Source organism: Rhinopithecus roxellana, chromosome 3 (assembly GCF_007565055.1).
Source record: "Rhinopithecus roxellana isolate Shanxi Qingling chromosome 3, ASM756505v1, whole genome shotgun sequence".
Lineage (NCBI taxonomy): Eukaryota > Metazoa > Chordata > Mammalia > Primates > Cercopithecidae > Rhinopithecus > Rhinopithecus roxellana.
This window is the reverse complement of record NC_044551.1, coordinates 57,951,033-57,967,909: the sequence shown is the minus strand read 5'-3', so window position 1 is coordinate 57,967,909 and position 16,877 is coordinate 57,951,033. Positions and strand designations below refer to the sequence as shown.

The window sequence follows — 16,877 nt, the reverse complement described above, 5'->3', positions numbered from 1 at the left end:
GTAGAAAGGAAGATCAGCTGACTTTGCTTGCTCCCTTCTCCCAGTGCAGTGCAGTTGGGCTGTATTTACAAGAGCTCCCTGGTGCAGACAAGTTCCCTCTGGTTACAAATACACACTATAAAAAGCAAAAGGTCTAAAAGTATCTCTCTTATATTCCTAGGTAACTGTTTCATGAGTTACACTAACACTGCATGTAGCAGTCAGGAGTTTGAGTCTTGCCTTTTGCTAGCTATACAATCTTAAACTCCATTTTCTCATAAATCTAATAACATAAATTAAGGCACAGTGTCAATCTGAAGATTAAATCATGTGAAAGCAAACTACACATTTTTAAGTTCAACACAAATGTGAGGTCAAACTAATATCTTCACTCAGATGCTACAAACTCATATTCAAATGTGAATAAAAAATATACCCCAGTATATATCATATAATGAATATTCCTCTAGACCCATAATAAGCAGTCAACCAACACTTTTTGAGCATCGTGCACGTGATCAGATTTGCATTTTCAAAACATCATTCAAATACCCAGGGTGAATATATTAGAAAGAGACATGACTGGAGAGAGAGGGGGAGTGAGAGAGAGAGAGAACGAAAGAGAGAGCGCAAGTACATGCGACAGCCGGTTAGAGAATGCAAGCAAGCAACTACTGTCCTGAGAGTCATTACGTAACTATGGCTTATCTTGAGATACACAGACTCGAGAACTACTTATGAAGCAAGATCCATAAGACCCACATATATGTTACCTGTGAGGGAAAAAGGACAGGAAAGAGGTCTTTATTACTTGTGTTTTCAAATTTTACAATTTCGCCATTTTATTTCTTTTTTCCTATTTCCCATTAAGTATTTCAGTGATGCTCACTTTTTATTTTAAGATTTTCTTTATAATTTTCCTAGTTATATTCCTGTTGAATGCATGAAATTATTATACTATATATAAATGAGTAAAAATTTTCTATACTCTCTACAGTATAACTTTGTATTCTAACATAGCTGGAATTTCCAACATCCACAAATCTTCCATATCTACTATTTCAACTTCTTTGTAATTTATTAGTAATCACTATTGAACTATGCATTTATAGTTGTATTTATAGTTTATAATACCCTATAATATATTTTGCTGCTTGCAATGTTTGCTTTTCTTAAATTTTTATGTATCATCACAAGTATTTTGAAAAAGCTTTATTATTTCATTATGCATGTTCATAATATCCTCCTGAATGTTCTCCACTATTGAAAAAAGATACCTAAATGTATCTTAAATATGAAACAAAAGTTCCTATTTGATTGCTGTCATTCTAGTATTTGTCACATAGTTTTTATTTCTGGCTACAATAATATATGGGCATTATCATATATTTTGAATAATTACATTTCTTGCCCAAGTTTACAGAGGAATTTATATTTGCATTTTAAAGTAGTTATATGTATTGGGGGGAGGGGGGAGGGATTGCATCGGGAGTTATACCTGATGTAAAGGTTGAGTTGATGGGTGCTGACGAGTTGATGGGTGCAGCACACCAACATGGCACAAGTATACATATGTAACAAACCTGCACGTTATGCACATGTACCCTAGAACTTAAAGTATAATAATAATAAAAAAAGAAAAAAAAAGAACAATAGATATTAATAAATACTCTCCCAGTCTTTTCAAAAAAAAAAAAAACAATAAAGTAGTTATACGTTTCTTCTTCTAGAATCCTGTTTTGTGTTTAACTATGTAAATATTAACATTAATAACTTTTTATCTAACACTCATCTTGTGACCAGTCTGCACTATTTACTCCAGCCTCTCTGGTATTTTTTTTAAACAAATATTTCAGTTTTGTAAAGAAATTTGTTTTAACTTGTAGCATATTTATGCTTATATCTGTCACTCTAAAGAATTAGTAAACTATTATTAAAGAATAAAAGATAACCAATAAAGTGTGGACCATGATGAGACAAGAATGATGTAAAATAAAAGTGAAGAGAATAATAGTTACACAATGTATTAAACATTTTGATTTTCTTATCCACCTCTCCCACTGCTCCCCACTTGTCTATAAAACAAACATAAAATTATACTCCTTCCTCACACTGTAGGAACTAATGAAATTATCAAAGCTAATAAGCTTCCCTTTCATTTCTTTATATCTTTTTGCCCTATTTTTTAATTGATAATTTTTTTAAAGTTCCACTCATTTTAAATGTCCACCTAACTATGCTGCAAAGACCAAAAATCTAAGATTAAGTCTGTATAAAGCAGATCTTTTGGTTTACATCCTTTGGCTATGAACATCATTTTAGTTGAGGGCCATATCTGAGACTGCACTCTTACTTATTCATGTTTTTATTCATTTGCTTTTAAATTCTAGAAACCATGCTTTAAAAAAACTAATATGAGTGTTTCAAGATCTAGAAACATTACGACTCATCTAAATCATAGAAGCAAAGAACTAAAATGGGGTTTCCTGGATTATATTTTTGAAACCTTGACTTAACTCATTTAGGAATATCTTTGTTTAAATCAGTTTTCTTAGGCTGCACGTTAGCCTTTCCAATAATAATTCTATCTCTATTCAATTAAGAGCATTGGTGAATTTGATTAAGAGAATTATTCTGGTTATTTTTAAAATTGTTTTTCTATTCTTTCTTCTTTCTCCTTGCATTATTATAAATAGGTGAATAATTATTTGTTGTAATAATTAAGTTTCACTATCACCCAATTGAAGAACTTCATTTCTTCTTCACTGTCACGTTGTATCCAGATGTTTTCTGCTTCTTCCATTCACCTGGTCATGGATTGCAATTTACCATTCATTCTTTCTAATGTTTTTGTAATTTCACTCTCCTTCTGTAAAACTTGAGCTTTTGAATCTTCAAAACTTCTTACCAGAAACAAATCTGACTTTTCCATGTCTCTTGTGTTTCTCAACTTGGTTAACAGATATTTGAGGCCTCTCTGACTGAACTACCTGCCTGACTCTATTTCCTTCCTGCCTGCCATAGCAATTATTAATAATGGTCTTTGCAGATGTCCTTTCATTCTCTCTCTCTCTTTCTCTCTCCACCCCTCCTCACCTCTCTCTTTTGGAGGGGGGTTGGTATCTGGGTATTTTTCATTTCTTAAATCTTCACCTGGTAATTATGTTTGTCTGACTATTTAGAGAGCTCTCATCATACCATACTACTGGATTCTCTTTCACACCTTGCTTCTGGCCCAAAATGCTGTTTTCTGATACCTTGAATAAAACTGTCTCTAAAAATCAAATATAACTTAGAAGAACAAAGATTTGCCACCACTGGAGATATTCCAAACCATATGCAATGTATTCTAGAAGCCAACAAAAAGCTCTAAAAATGCAAGGTTTAGTTCCCTAAGAGAATACTCTGAAGGGAAAAACACTTAAGTGGATGTATAATTCTGCAGCATTTAAAAAAAAAGAAAAATAGGTACTTTATTACTCAAATCTAAAAAAACTAGAGATAGTGATAATAATATCACTGGATGCTAGCTGGAAGGCTGTGTGGAGAAAGTAGAATTCTAAACATTTAAAAATGGGTAGACTTGAACGTAAAAAAGGGAAGAAAAAGCATATCAATAAAAGGGGAATTAGTATGAGAATATGTATGAAAGTGGAAACGGAAAGGAAATGCTTAGGAAATAATATTCAACTAAAACCATGTGGTTAGTGCAATGAGATAAAAAGTTGGATAACTAGGAAGCCAAGCTGCCTGAGGATTGAAATAGCATATGAACAAGTAAGAGAGAAAAGAAATTAAAGATGAAAGACAGGAAGGTGAGCAGGCAAGAGGCAATTACAGTCATACAGGTGAAAGGCAGACTCGGGAAGAAACTGGTAAATTTGGTTTTACACTGGTTTTGTTATAGGTAACAATGGAAGACTCCAGTTGAAAAGTCCACTAGGCAATTAGATATGAATAGTAGTACTAGGAAGAGAAGAAATGACTAAATGTGGTAGTCATTTGGATTGAAGTAACAACTAGAGAGTGATGACAATAGAGAACTAGAGGCAATCTTGGGGAATACCCAATTTTAGAGAATGAAAGAAGGAAGTATAAGATAGCAAAGAAGACCAAAGAGGATCAGAGTATTATTTGTTGAGATAAATTGCTCTGTTAAAAGTATTCCAATTTATTTTGGGTAGTTTTTATCTCTTATCTCTACTTCGTGACACGCAGTTCAATACCATATCCTCATAGCAACACCTGTCACTCATGACCACTATTTAACACTAGTCTTCAATGTTTGGACACCAGTTTATTTTTAAACTGACAAAAATTTCTCCGGTAGAATAAAAGTCATAAGTTATAATTTACCTTCCAAACAAAGTTGGATAAAATTTCTGCAAGCTTTAGGAGCTTCTTTGGACCACAACTCTATGTCAATATCTCCAGCTGTAGTTTTCAATAAAACCTGTAGAAAGAATATTACATTTTATTAAATTATTATTTTGCTTAATAATCAGTTGAATGACTATTTGACTTGTAGCAATCACTAGTGAGTTTTCAATTTTAAAAGAAATATTAAAAATTGTGTTTGGCTTTTGTTGATATACTCAACAAAATGTCAAATATTCACTACAACTCATTGTACATTTAGATCTTTCAAAATGCCATTTCAGAAAAAGTTTGGGATTTAAGAAAAAAAAGCATATATCTTTTTTAATCACAGAAAAAAACTTCATTCATTTAAAAAATGGTAATACCTAAAGTGAGAAGTTCACTTGAGGCTAGGAGTTCAAGAAGAGCTTCGGCAACACAGAGAGACCCCGTCTTTAAAAAAATTTGTTTTAATTAGCCAGGCATGGTGGTGTTCCATGCTATTTGGGAGGATGAGGTGGGAGGATCACTTGAGCCTGGGAATTTGAAGTAATAGTGAGCTATGATCATGCCACTATATTCCAGCCTAGATGACAGGGCAAGACCCTGTCTCAAAACAAAACAAAACAAGACAAAACCCCAATAATGCAAATTTGTTATAATCGAGTTTCCCATTGCATCAACTCCAATAAAACTGTGTAGCAAATTAAAGAATAATGAACCCATTAAGTTGTGATATTATAATTTTATAATTACCCTTTTTAATTACCTTTTACTCTCTCTGCTCATTTAACATCATGCTATTCCTAATTTACAAAGGAACATTCTTAATCTAACTCTGGTTTGTAATTTACTAAAATATTATGTCTTAAAATCACCTTCTATAGTAAATAGAATCCTTTGAAAGCCTTTCCACCAGCTCATAACAGCAGATACTCCTTGGTAGAACCAGAAACTTTGCAACGACTAAAACCTTCCCTGCTGGGCTCCCAGGAAACAGTTTATAATCGTCTTATTTGTAACCACAAATAACCAAAAAGAATGTTAGGCTCTAAATTTGAACATTGTGGCACAGCTGGAAACCAATTTCTCCAGTATTACTTCTTTTTTTTTCTCCCCTAGTATACCAAAGTAGATCAGTGTCAATAATTTGTGATCATCACAATCTTTTAGAATGCTCTTGCAAGTAAAGGGTATGCAATGTAACTGTTCAAATACATGAGCCTGTTTCTCATGGAAAGTCAGTATCATCGACATTAAGTCACATTTCACCACCCCAAAAAGAAACCCTGTATCCATTAGCAATCACTCCCTATTTACCCCTACTCCTACACTCTGGCAACTATTAATCTACTTTCTGTCTATGTAGATTTGCCTATTAAACATTTCATATAAATGGAATCATACAATATGTGGCCTTTTGTGTCTGGCTTCTTTTACTTAGCATAATGTTGCTTTCAAATTACATAGGGCTTTCAGTTCTACACATCTAGTTTTTAAATGTCTTGAAAATCACAATGACTTTATACTCTTACTGGTAAATATTTCAAGACACAATATATATTTAAGGCAAAGTTCACCATTAAAAATAATAAATAGAAATCCACATTTACAATGGTTTTCATAATAATTTCTGATTTTTTTGATAGATTTCCCATGCTGAGGTATCAGCGCTATCATGTTCTTATGATTTGCTAGTTTATATTATTAATATTATTTTCAATAAGAAATTTGTGACGGCTGGTTTAGTTAATCTAAATACTACGGTCTATAAATCTATTTAGCTAGTCATTATGAAAAATTACATCACAACGCCAAAAAAGTGCCTTTTTTTTTTTTTTTTTGAGACAGAGTCTCGCCCTGTTGTGCAGACTGGAATGCAATGGCGCAATCTCGACTCATTGCAACCTCTGCCTTCCGCGTTCAAACAATTCTCCTGCCTCAGCTTCCCGAGTGGCTGGGCTTACAGGCGCGTGCCACCACGCCCGGCTATTTTTTTGTATCTTTAGTAGAGACGGGGTTTCACCATGTTGGCCAGGCTGGTCTCTAACTCCTGATCTCATGATCCGCCCGCCTCCGCCTCGGCTTCCCAAAGTGCTGGGATTACAGGCATGAACCACCGCGCCTGGACTTTTTTTTTTTTTTTTTTTTTTTTTTTTTTTGAGATGGAGTCTCGCTCTGTCTCCCAGGCCGGAGTGTAGTGGCGCGATCTCGGTTCACTGCACCTCCACCTCCCTGGTTCAAGCAATTCCCCTGCCTTAGCCTCCTGAGTAGCTGGGATTACAGGCGCACGCCATCATGCCCGGCTAATTTTTTTGCATTTTTTTAGTAGAGACAGGGTTTCACCCTGTTGGCCAGGCTGGTCTCAAACTCCTGACCTCAGGCAATCTGCCTCAGTCTCCTAAAGTGCTGGGATTACAGGCGTGAGCCACTGAGCCTGGCTGTCATCTTTTTATATATATTAAATAATGCATTTAAACAAACGAAAAAAATACAAATATATATAGATTTTCTTCCCACAGCTCATGGATGGTTTTGCACATCCACTGAAGTATGCACTCACTGGTTTAGAAACCACTGCTCTAACGAACACACGAATTACATCATCCCCCCCTCCACAGGCTCTAGGAATCAGGATGCCCAAATTCAAATACTGGCCCTTCCGCTTACTAGCTTTGTTACCTTGCGCACACTATCTGACATCTCTGTCACTTAATTTCCTAATCTAAAAACAGGGATAATAATATCTTTTAGGATTTCTGTGAGGACAAAATGAGCTATAATACATAGACTGCTTAGAAAAGCACATGATAAATAATAAGTGCTCAAAAAATGATAGTCATTATTACGTGTCTTTTTCTTTTTTTTTTTTTTGGCTAAAGGCAACTTACACCTAGTAAAAAGAATGCATATATAATCAGGCCACCTTGTTCACCAGGGTTTCTTAATCTTTTCATTAATAAACTACTGAATTAATAAAGAAGGTATATGGCTCCTTCCTCCTCTGGCCATACATTCTCTTCAGCCATCACTACTTTGTAGGCCTCCTTGGCTCTTTCTCTTAAAATTCCCAATTAATACTTTCACAATATCATGTTTCTTATAAACATATAAGCAAATATACTTATAAAGCCATTTTGATTTTCAATACATTTAAAAACTAAGTGTGTACAACAATAAGACAGACGCCTATCATTTGAAAGCAACATTATGCTAAGTGAAGAAGCCAGACACAATTTAGAATAAGTGATCATAATATGTGGAAATTTCATCTTCAGGGAATTACCTCTTATGCTTAAAAAATTTCTATCAAGCCGGGCGCGGTGGCTCAAGCCTGTAATCCCAGCACTTTGGGAGGCCGAGACGGGCGGATCACGAGGTCAGGAGTTCGAGACCATCCTGGCTAACACGGTGAAACCCCGTCTCTACTAAAAAATACAAAAAAGCTAGCCGGGCGAGGTGGCTGGCGACTGTAGTCCCAGCTACTCGGGAGGCTGAGGCAGGAGAATGGTGTAAACCCGGGAGGCGGAGCTTGCAGTGAGCTGAGATCCGGCCACTGCACGGCAGCCTGGGCCACAGAGCGAGACTCCGTCTCAAAAAAAAAAAAAAAAAAAAAAAAAAATTTCTATCAAGTACTATATTTCTTTGCCTCATCTTCAGGGGTTGGGGTTACAGCAAAATACAGAACATTTATGGACAACCAGGGACCAAGCACTGGTATCATTATCAATTACTTCCCAAGCTGATACTAAGCTCTTTGAAGGGAGGAATTTTGTCCCATTTACTCTGAATGTCTCTGTACCCTTTCAGTACCTAATGTACCATTAGATAGTAAAGGCAATAAACATTCATTGAACAGACTTATTACATTTGCTTCAAATTCTTCACACACCAAATTTTTGTCCACACTCTCAACCTTACAGAACTTGGAAGCTTTAATATCTTTGATGAGCTTTATGGTGGAAAAAGTCCCAAGTTGTTTTTGGATGAAAACTTGGGGTCTTGTGTTATCATTCAGCCCATTTCTGTTCAGAAGACAGTATTTATCACATTTTGTAGTTAAACATTTATTTGCATGATTATTCAGTCAATGTATACTTCACTCAATTAACTCATGATAACTCAGACAATGTGGTTTTTTTCTTTCCATTGTATCCCTAAAACCTAGCATCTATGCCTGGCAATTGATTTGCTCAATCATTATTTGTTGAATGAATAATCTATTCAGGAATGTATCCTTGTTAAAGCTTTTCATCTATATGACCATGTCAAATCTTCCTTTAGAACAAAGCAATTAAGTCTGTCCTTGACCAGCAGCAGTGTAACCTCAAACTCACTGATGCTTAATACTCCTCAAAAACTAAGAAAAATATAGTATTAATTCATCCATCCATTCGTTTATTCAATACATATCTGAACTCCTTCTATCATGTATCAAGTACTGTTCTAGATGCTTGTCTCTGCCCTGATGTTCCTTGCATTCTATAGGGGGAAGGTAGGAGGAAGGATACAGTAATACTAAATAATTAATAAATACCATGGAAAAAAACTAAAAAAGTTAAGGGGGCCAGAAAATGCTGGGATGCAAGGCATGATTGAAGTTTGCTATTTCATAGAAAGTAGATAAGAAAGGACTCTTTGCTAAGGTCAACACTTGATTAGATAGAGGAATAGCAAGTGTGAAGGCCCTGTGTGGCAGTATAGTAAATCTATTCAATCTCTACCAGTGTTTATTAACTGGCGGTGATACTGTCCTCAAGAAACATTTGGAAATAGGAGGAGATAGGTATTTTGAGTTTTCACATTGATATTAAATAAGATAGGTGAGGGGTGGGATGGACACACTAACCTACAATGCCCAGGAGAAGGTCAAAGAATCGAAAGAATTGAGCTGCCCAAAATACCCATTAAATTTTTGCTGGGAATTACAGCATTTTTGGTTTTGCTTTTAAATTGCTCTCATTATATTATCAAACGTCAATGAATAAAAGATTGTATAAATTATTTATGATGCAATCATGTAACAAACAGGATGGTATGTTGTGTAAATTTAATTTATCTTAATTCAACTATATACTTTCAATCTCATTTTCTCCAATATGCTGATTCATCAAATTTCATATGAGATAGGATAGGTCTCAATTTAAGAATTCAGGTGACACTTATTCCACAACGGACTCTTCTACCTTGTACAGTATACAAACACCTTGGATGGGAATTGGCTTACATTAGCCATCAAATCAATTACAGAAACATTTCCCCATTCTAATGTAGTAATAGTTCCCATTTCCCACTTTCTCTGACTGACAGTCATCTCAGGTTTTAAAATCAGCTCAAAAGATACCTTTTCCATGAGGTTTTTCCTAACTTTCCCAGTTGTTCACTACTCAGTACCGCCATAGCAACCTGATCTCTTCTCCACAAGCACGCTTATCAGACATACAGGCTTTTGTTTACCTGGTTTCACAAACTAAACTATAAGCTCTTCCGGGAAAACAACTACCTTACCCATCCATCTTTGTATCTCCGGCGCCTAGTACAGTGCCCAGTGCCTAGCAGGCGTTCAATTAATGATTGCAGAAGAAATGGAGAATGAATGACCTCCAAGTTAAGCAAAGAATATATCAAACTCAAAAATGTACGTTTAAAAACCTAAGACTCTAGAAATCGGCTGCATGAGCTAGGTTAAAGCAGAAAATAGGACCGGAATGCTGGTAGGTAGAGAAATCTCCACCTGACTTTTTCAAGTACATCCTGAAAAGTATCAACTTCAGTGTTTCGATGCAACATTGGCCACATGCAGGAGTAAAGATAACACTTCTCATGGTCTCTTCCTACCACGAGATCCCGAAACCCACCCCCCACCCCAAATCCGGGAAATCTCACTTCGGGGATCCCAGGACCTCAAGTTCCCTAGATGAGGCTCTCACCTTCCCATTCGTGGGAGGCTCCTGGATGTAGATGTTGCTCATCCTGGTCAGTACAAAGGACTTTGCTCCTTATGGGGGATGAGAGCGGACTGCCGGTCACTAAAGCTGTCCTCCTACGAGTACACGCTTCCTTAAGTCGAGTGGTGCAGGAAAGCTTCAGTTTGTCAATATCACGCAAGACGGGGACACCAAACACTACCCTTGCCCAAAGGAGCCCCTCACGGACGCCGCCATGTTGTTACCGGACCCGAGCACCGCTAACCCTGAGAAGGGTTATTCCAGTGTACTCCAGGGAACGAGAGAAGTCTGTAAAGTTATTATAGCTTAATGTAACTTGTGTTACAATATTAGAAGGGACACTTCATAAGTCTTGGCGGTGTTTACACTACTCGCGTGTGCAGATCAAACTGAACCCCCCCAAAAAACTATCAGTAATGGTTCGGACCGTGTGTCTTCTGCAATATGACTCGTCCGGAAACTGCATCCACGTCTACGGGTTCTGCTGCCGCTAGAAACGTACAGGGCCTTCCCCACCGTAGGGAAGGTGCTGCTGCGCTGGGGGAAGGAAAACGGCGCTTTGGCTGTGCCTTGTTCTCGCAGCTGGCGGGAAGCAAGCGCCACTTCGAAAGCCGGAGGCTCAAGTGACCCCTCTTACCACTGTCATGGCAGTCCCAGGTAAGGAGCAATTACAGGGCCTCTGCGTCCGAGATCCGAAGGGAGCGCAAGGGAGGGTAAGGGTAGGGTGCGGGGTGTGGGGATTAGCGCCCATGGGGATTTAGGCGGAGGCCTTAAAATTCACAGGTTTGTTTTGTTTACATGAAAAAGTTTACACTCCAAAGATACACTCTGAAGGAAAGAAAGTAACTGTCTTCCCCCAGGAGCCAAGCCCCAGCTGCATGGGATTACAGGGAAAGTGTATTGTGGAAGGGAGGAAGGAGGGAGAGACTGTAACTGTGGGCCTAAGGGGGCTAGCAGCCAAGAAAAACTACCTTAACTGTGGTATGGCTTAAAACTAAAATTTGAAGTGGGAACACTTGGCCGACCCAGGTAACCGGAGGCGTCGTCTGTCCTAGAAGTCGCTAGGACCCACCGGGTGTCCGGGTTCTACTCCTAGCTCTTCCTGTTGTATGTAGCTGCTCACGTGGTCATAGATGGGTCGCTTTGTGCTTCTGGGCCTCAGTTTCCGTATAAAAAGAAGGAGCTTTGTTGAATTATATATAAGATTTATTCTAACTCTCAAATTCTGTGTCCAGAAGTTACTGACCTAAAACCGGTGAACTCTGCAGAATAATTACTTAAAAGATTTTCTCGTCCTCAACTACCAGCTTACTTGGAAGTTCTAGTAGCTGAGAGCATCTCCTCAAACCGGCTTTGCCACTGCAGAACAGTGGTTGCAGGAGACATTTTCAGAAATATACACTCCTACACCCCACCTCCCAACTTGGAAATTCACAGTGCACCTTAGTAATAGAAAAGATTCTAAGAATTACTATGGTTCAAAGCCCTAACTTTGTTTAAACCTGCCCTTCCCAGTATTATTTGACCAGATTCTTTGTTCTGTGGCAGCCTTTTTGAACATCTTTCTACAGATAGCTGTTACTGGAACACTGTGCATTTGTACTAACTGCAGTTTGCGGAGGAATACATCTGGAACTGTGAGAGAGGAAATATATACTCTTTATTAAGCCTACTGTGTGCCAGACACTGGTACTAGGCATTGAAAATACAGTGGTGAGCAAGGTAGACATGGTTACGCTTAACACAGAACTTAGAATTTAGCAGTGAAGAGAGAGAAATTTATACAAAGTGGGACAAGTGCCATGACAAGGAAAATACAAGGCCTTAGGATGCACAAAGTTAGGCCACCAGACACATACAGGATGGGCAGAAGGACTTTCCAAAGGATATAGCACTTAGGAGGTGATCTAAATTGTAGGAGGGGTGGCTTGAAGGGAGAGGAGACTGCAGTTGGAGGAACTGGATACGTAAAGGAAGAGGAAATATGTGAGAAGAGGAAATGAAAGATGTTATTGGACGGAACTCAAATACAAATGGGAGATAAGTGAGAAATTAAGTAGAGAGATAGTAACTGTAGTAAATATTGACTAATATTTATGTGTCAAATATGTCAGATACTGTATCAAACATTGTATTCTATCTCATTTAATATTCATAACTGCACTTTGAAATGAGTATTAATATTCCCATTTTACAGATGAGGACACTGAGGGACAAAGAAATCCAGTAATTTGTCTATTATGAGACAGCTGGTAAGCAAGAAGTCAGTCTGGTTCCTCTATAGAGGAACCATCGTATAGGTTAACTTCCAAGGTAGTTTCCAGCTCTTTAAGGACCTGTAGACCATGACAAGAGGTTTGGCGTTATCCTACGAATGGTAGGAAGCCATTTAAGGGTTTTAAAGCAGATTCACATTTCGGAAAGATAATTCTGGCTAGAAAGTAGATTGGAGACAAAGTTTACCAGTTAGGAGTAATGCTGGTGAGTTATGATAATGTGTGGCTAAGATGTGGTCTCAATAGGTAAGGAGAGAAGCGGATAAACTGAAGATACATTTTTGATGGTAGAATCACTAGGAGTTGATGATTGATTCAATATGGGTAGGTAAAAGAGGAAATGAGGTTCACCTGGGTTTTACTGTTAAGCAATTGGGTGGGGCTATTTACTGATATGACAACACCTCACAAGGGGCAGGGGTTAAGGGGATGATGACATCTAATTTGGAGCTTGTTGTGTTGAGGCTAGTCAGACATAGGAATGCAAATAGTTAATAGTAAGAGATATCATTTGTAGCTTAGGAAAGAGGTCAAAGACAATGATTTGGGTGTTATCCGCACACATAATAGGAGGTAAGGCTATGGGAGTGGAGCACTCTGCTTAAATGGTGTGTAGAATGTGAACGGAAGGTCTGGCTGAAGCCTGGTCGACATCTAAGAGGCCAGCCGCGAAAGATAAACCTACATGGTAGATTGCCTAGGCATCCTGATAGGCCAAATCAGCTCTGGTGGTCTTTGTACCACACAGCTGCACTCAAAGTTGACCTGTTATCAAAACTGCTCATTTCATTACTTGGGCAAGCCTTTTGGGCACCTGTGTGATATGGGCACTCTGGAGGAAACAGTGCCATAGTCTGTGCCCTCATAAAACTTTAAGCAGTACATGAAAATGTGCTACTTAAGAAAGGGGACAAAAGTGATTTTTTAAACCCTTATTAAAATTCTCTTAAACTTAGACCAGTGTTATAGATATGTTAACCTTCTCTCAATTCAAAATAATGCTTCAAAGTATAATAATGTAAAATTGTGCTATTAAGCTAGACGGCAAGCTATGGATAAACTGTTTAAACCCAGCAAAAATTGAGATAATAGGTGTGACAGCGCTGTAAAAGTACAATGCAAGTGTCATTAGAAAATACAGATACAGAAAATCATAAGATAATTTCTTGGATGATCGATCCAGACAGGGTATTAAAGGAAAATAGGACTAGTCTAAACTTTTCAAGGTTATCATCAAGGAGGACAAGTATTATGTTATGCTCTTTAATTTTAGGTTTAATGGATTCAGTTTGGCATTTCTTGGGGTGATCCTGCTAGTGATTATGGCAAGGTATGATTATAAAGTAACAAGGCTGCTTTCTGCAAACCACACATAAAAATCAGCCTTGTCTGTTTTATGATCATGTGCTTCACCTGTGTTTTCATAGCATTGTGTATAAGCTTATACCATTATGTAGGTAATACAATGAAATGTAGGCATTTAGGAAAATCTTACTCTTAGTCGTTATTATAGAAATAATATTTGATCACAGGTTTCAGTGAAATTTACTTTCTTTGAAAAACTGCTTTTCCTGTTCACAGTTGTTGAAATTACCTCCAACATTCATGTCAGTGATTCACCACTCTCCATGAAGAGTTGAACTGGCACAAGTGACAATGTATGTTACTGATGTAGTTGGCACAAAACTGTTTTCTTATTATCTCCTTCACTGAAGTCTATAGCCAAGGTAGGGAGTTTTTCTATGGCCAAGTTAACATTTCAGTCTGGCACATCACAGTGAATAAGATTTTTAAAACACATTATGATAGTATCTTAGTAATAGAAGAATTCTAAATTACATCCAATTGCTCTTTATTCCTAAACTAGACTATAGGTAATTTCTTTTCTCTCTAGTCTATATTGCACATTGCTGCTAAAATAATTTTCCCAAATCATATATCTGATCCTGCCATTGCTAGGAGGCATGAACTTAGTTCTTCACCCCATCTGTGAATTTTGTAATTCTCTTCAAGCCACTTAACCTTTTGGAGGTTCAGTTTTTGTGTCTCTATAATAGAGTTGAAGGCTAAGGCTTCTTAAGTTTCTAACGTGTTAAAATGCCAAATCTCCCCATCTCTCTCTGCTAGAATGAAGTGCACACTCCCGAGCCTGACCAAATCACTGTTTCTACTCTTTCCTTCCACCGCTCCCCTCATGCATTCTACAATCCTGCAAAAATCTGACTTGGCCAGTTATTCTGTGAACCTCTCAAGTGCTTTCCTACCTACGAGCCTTTGTTATTATCTCCTATTTTGCCTGTAACTACCTGTGGGAAGCTTTCCTGATCCCTTAGCTGAAACTCTTGTCTGCCACTTTTTCATAGTTACTAAATAGAGCTCAGTGTCTTCTATGGAACCTGACACATTCTGTCATGGATTACAGCTGTGAGTGCATTACCATAGATAAACTAGTATAATGTCACTTCCCATGGGCTGCATGCAGCCCAGGACGACTGTGAATGTAGCCCAACACAAATTCGTAAACTTTCTTAAAACATTATGAGATTTTTTTGTGTGATTTTTTTTTTTTTTTTTTAAAGCTCATCAGCTCTTGTTAGTGTTAATGTATTTTGGTGTATTCTATAGTTTATGCCCTCATAAAACTTTAAGCAATACATGAAAATACTACTTAAGAAAGGGGACAAAAGTGATTTCTAAGCTCTTATTAAAATTCTCTTAAACTTACACCACTGTTAGAGATATGTTAACCTTCTTTCAATTCAAAATAATGCTTCAAAGTATAATAATGTTAAATTGTGCCATTAAGTTGGATGGCAAGACATAGATAAACTGTTTAAACCTAGCAAAAATTGAGATAATAGGTGTGACAGTGCTGAGATAATAGGTGCGACAGCACTGAGATAATAGGTGTGACTGCGCTGTAAAAGTACAATGCAAGCGTGGCCCAAAACAGTGTGGCCCAGTGAAGCCAAAAGATTGAATATCCCCATAGGGGCTTGATTCATCCCTATGGCTTCTCTAGCATCGAGTTCAAAATTATACCCATGATAGGTAAATAATGAATAATTAGAGGGTTGAGTACTATTTCTGCTGCTGAGCAGAAATCTGCTGCTCAGCAGCAGAAATAGTACTAAACAGATTAAACGAATACAGGCTTCATTCTGTTTCATTAGGTAATTAAATTTCTGTCTCAAACAAATTTCCCTGTCTCTTCTTTTTCCTTTTTTTCTTTTTTTATTTTATTTTATTTTATTTGGGACGGAGTCTTGCTCTGTCACCCAGGCTGGAGTGCAGGGATGCTGTCTTGGCTCACTGTAGCCTCTGCCACGTGAGTTCAAGTGATTCTCTTCCCTCAGCCTCCTGAGTAACTGGGACTACAGGCACATGCCACCATACCCAGGTAATTTTTTGTATTTTTAGTAGAGATGAGTTTCACCGTGTTAGCCAGGATGGTCTAGATCTCCTGACCCTGTGATCCGCCCACCTCAGCCTCCCAAAGTTCTGGGATTACAGGCATGAGCCACCGCACCCAGCCTTTCTGTCTCTTCTTACACCGTTTTTCTTCACAGACTAATTGTACTTTGTGAGGCATGTAGACTAAAGAGTTTTATATGTTTCATATCAATATAAAACTCATATCAGTAGTTTAAACAGCTCTTTGGTTGGTTTACTGTTTCTCCCTTTGGAGTCAAATGATTATGAAGGCATTTTTTAAATTTTAATTTAATTAATTTATTTATATATTTATTTGGAGACAGAGTCTCGCTCTGTCACCCAGCTGGAGTGCAGTGACACAATCTCAGCTCACTGCAACTTCCGCCTCCTGGGTTCAAGTGATTCTTATGCCTCAGCCTCCTGAGCAGCTGGGATTACAGGCGTCCACCACCATCCCTGGCTAATTTGTGGAATTTTAGTAAAGATGGGGTTTCACCATGTTGCCCAGGTTGGTCTTGAACTCCTGGCCTCAAGTGATCTACCCACCTCAGCCTCCCAAAGTGCTGGGATTACAGTTGTGAGCCACCACACCTGGCCTATGAAGGCATTTTTAATGGGCTATTAAGACATCTGCTATTTCAGAATACTTGCATTGAGAAACTCATTTAGCTTGTTTTTTAAATTATCTTATTAATGAAATATTAATGTTTTAGTAAAAAATGTCTAATTTCTACTGATTTTTCTACTTTGACTTTGGTACAATATTTGGAGTCCCAAAGAAAGGAGTGTATCTATGAATTTTTAATATAAATGGAATAAAAGTAAAATACTTGGAATTTTACTTTGCATCAACGTAAGCAGAATATATGTATTATATAAA

General features: G+C 37.6%; 2 protein-coding genes across 8 annotated transcripts in view; one reads left to right on the top strand and one right to left on the bottom strand.

The window, feature by feature from the left end:
- CWC27 (CWC27 spliceosome associated cyclophilin) overlaps positions 1 to 10,539 on the bottom strand; it is a 258,775-nt gene extending 248,236 nt beyond the window's left edge. For 4 of the 6 annotated variants that reach the window (XM_010368262.1, XM_030927527.1, XM_030927530.1 and 1 more), the window contains exons 1-2: positions 10,269 to 10,527; positions 4,336 to 4,432 (exon numbers count right to left, since the gene is read on the bottom strand). In XM_010368262.1, coding sequence (XP_010366564.1) covers positions 4,336 to 4,432; positions 10,269 to 10,310 — 139 coding nt within the window. In that variant the 5' untranslated portion in view covers positions 10,311 to 10,527. Of the gene's footprint in view, positions 1 to 4,335; positions 4,433 to 10,268 lie in introns of all 6 variants that reach the window. The other 2 variants (XM_010368255.1, XM_010368270.2) reach the window with 1 other exon arrangement.
- A 218-nt stretch (positions 10,540 to 10,757) lies between these two features.
- Positions 10,758 to 16,877, top strand: part of SREK1IP1 (SREK1 interacting protein 1) — a 51,405-nt gene continuing 45,285 nt past the window's right edge. Inside the window, exon 1 of one of the 2 annotated variants that reach the window (XM_010368246.2) lies at positions 10,758 to 10,943. In XM_010368246.2, coding sequence (XP_010366548.1) covers positions 10,931 to 10,943 — 13 coding nt within the window. In that variant the 5' untranslated portion in view covers positions 10,758 to 10,930. Of the gene's footprint in view, positions 10,944 to 15,918; positions 15,963 to 16,877 lie in introns of those variants that run through there. The other variant, XR_004056399.1, reaches the window with a different exon arrangement.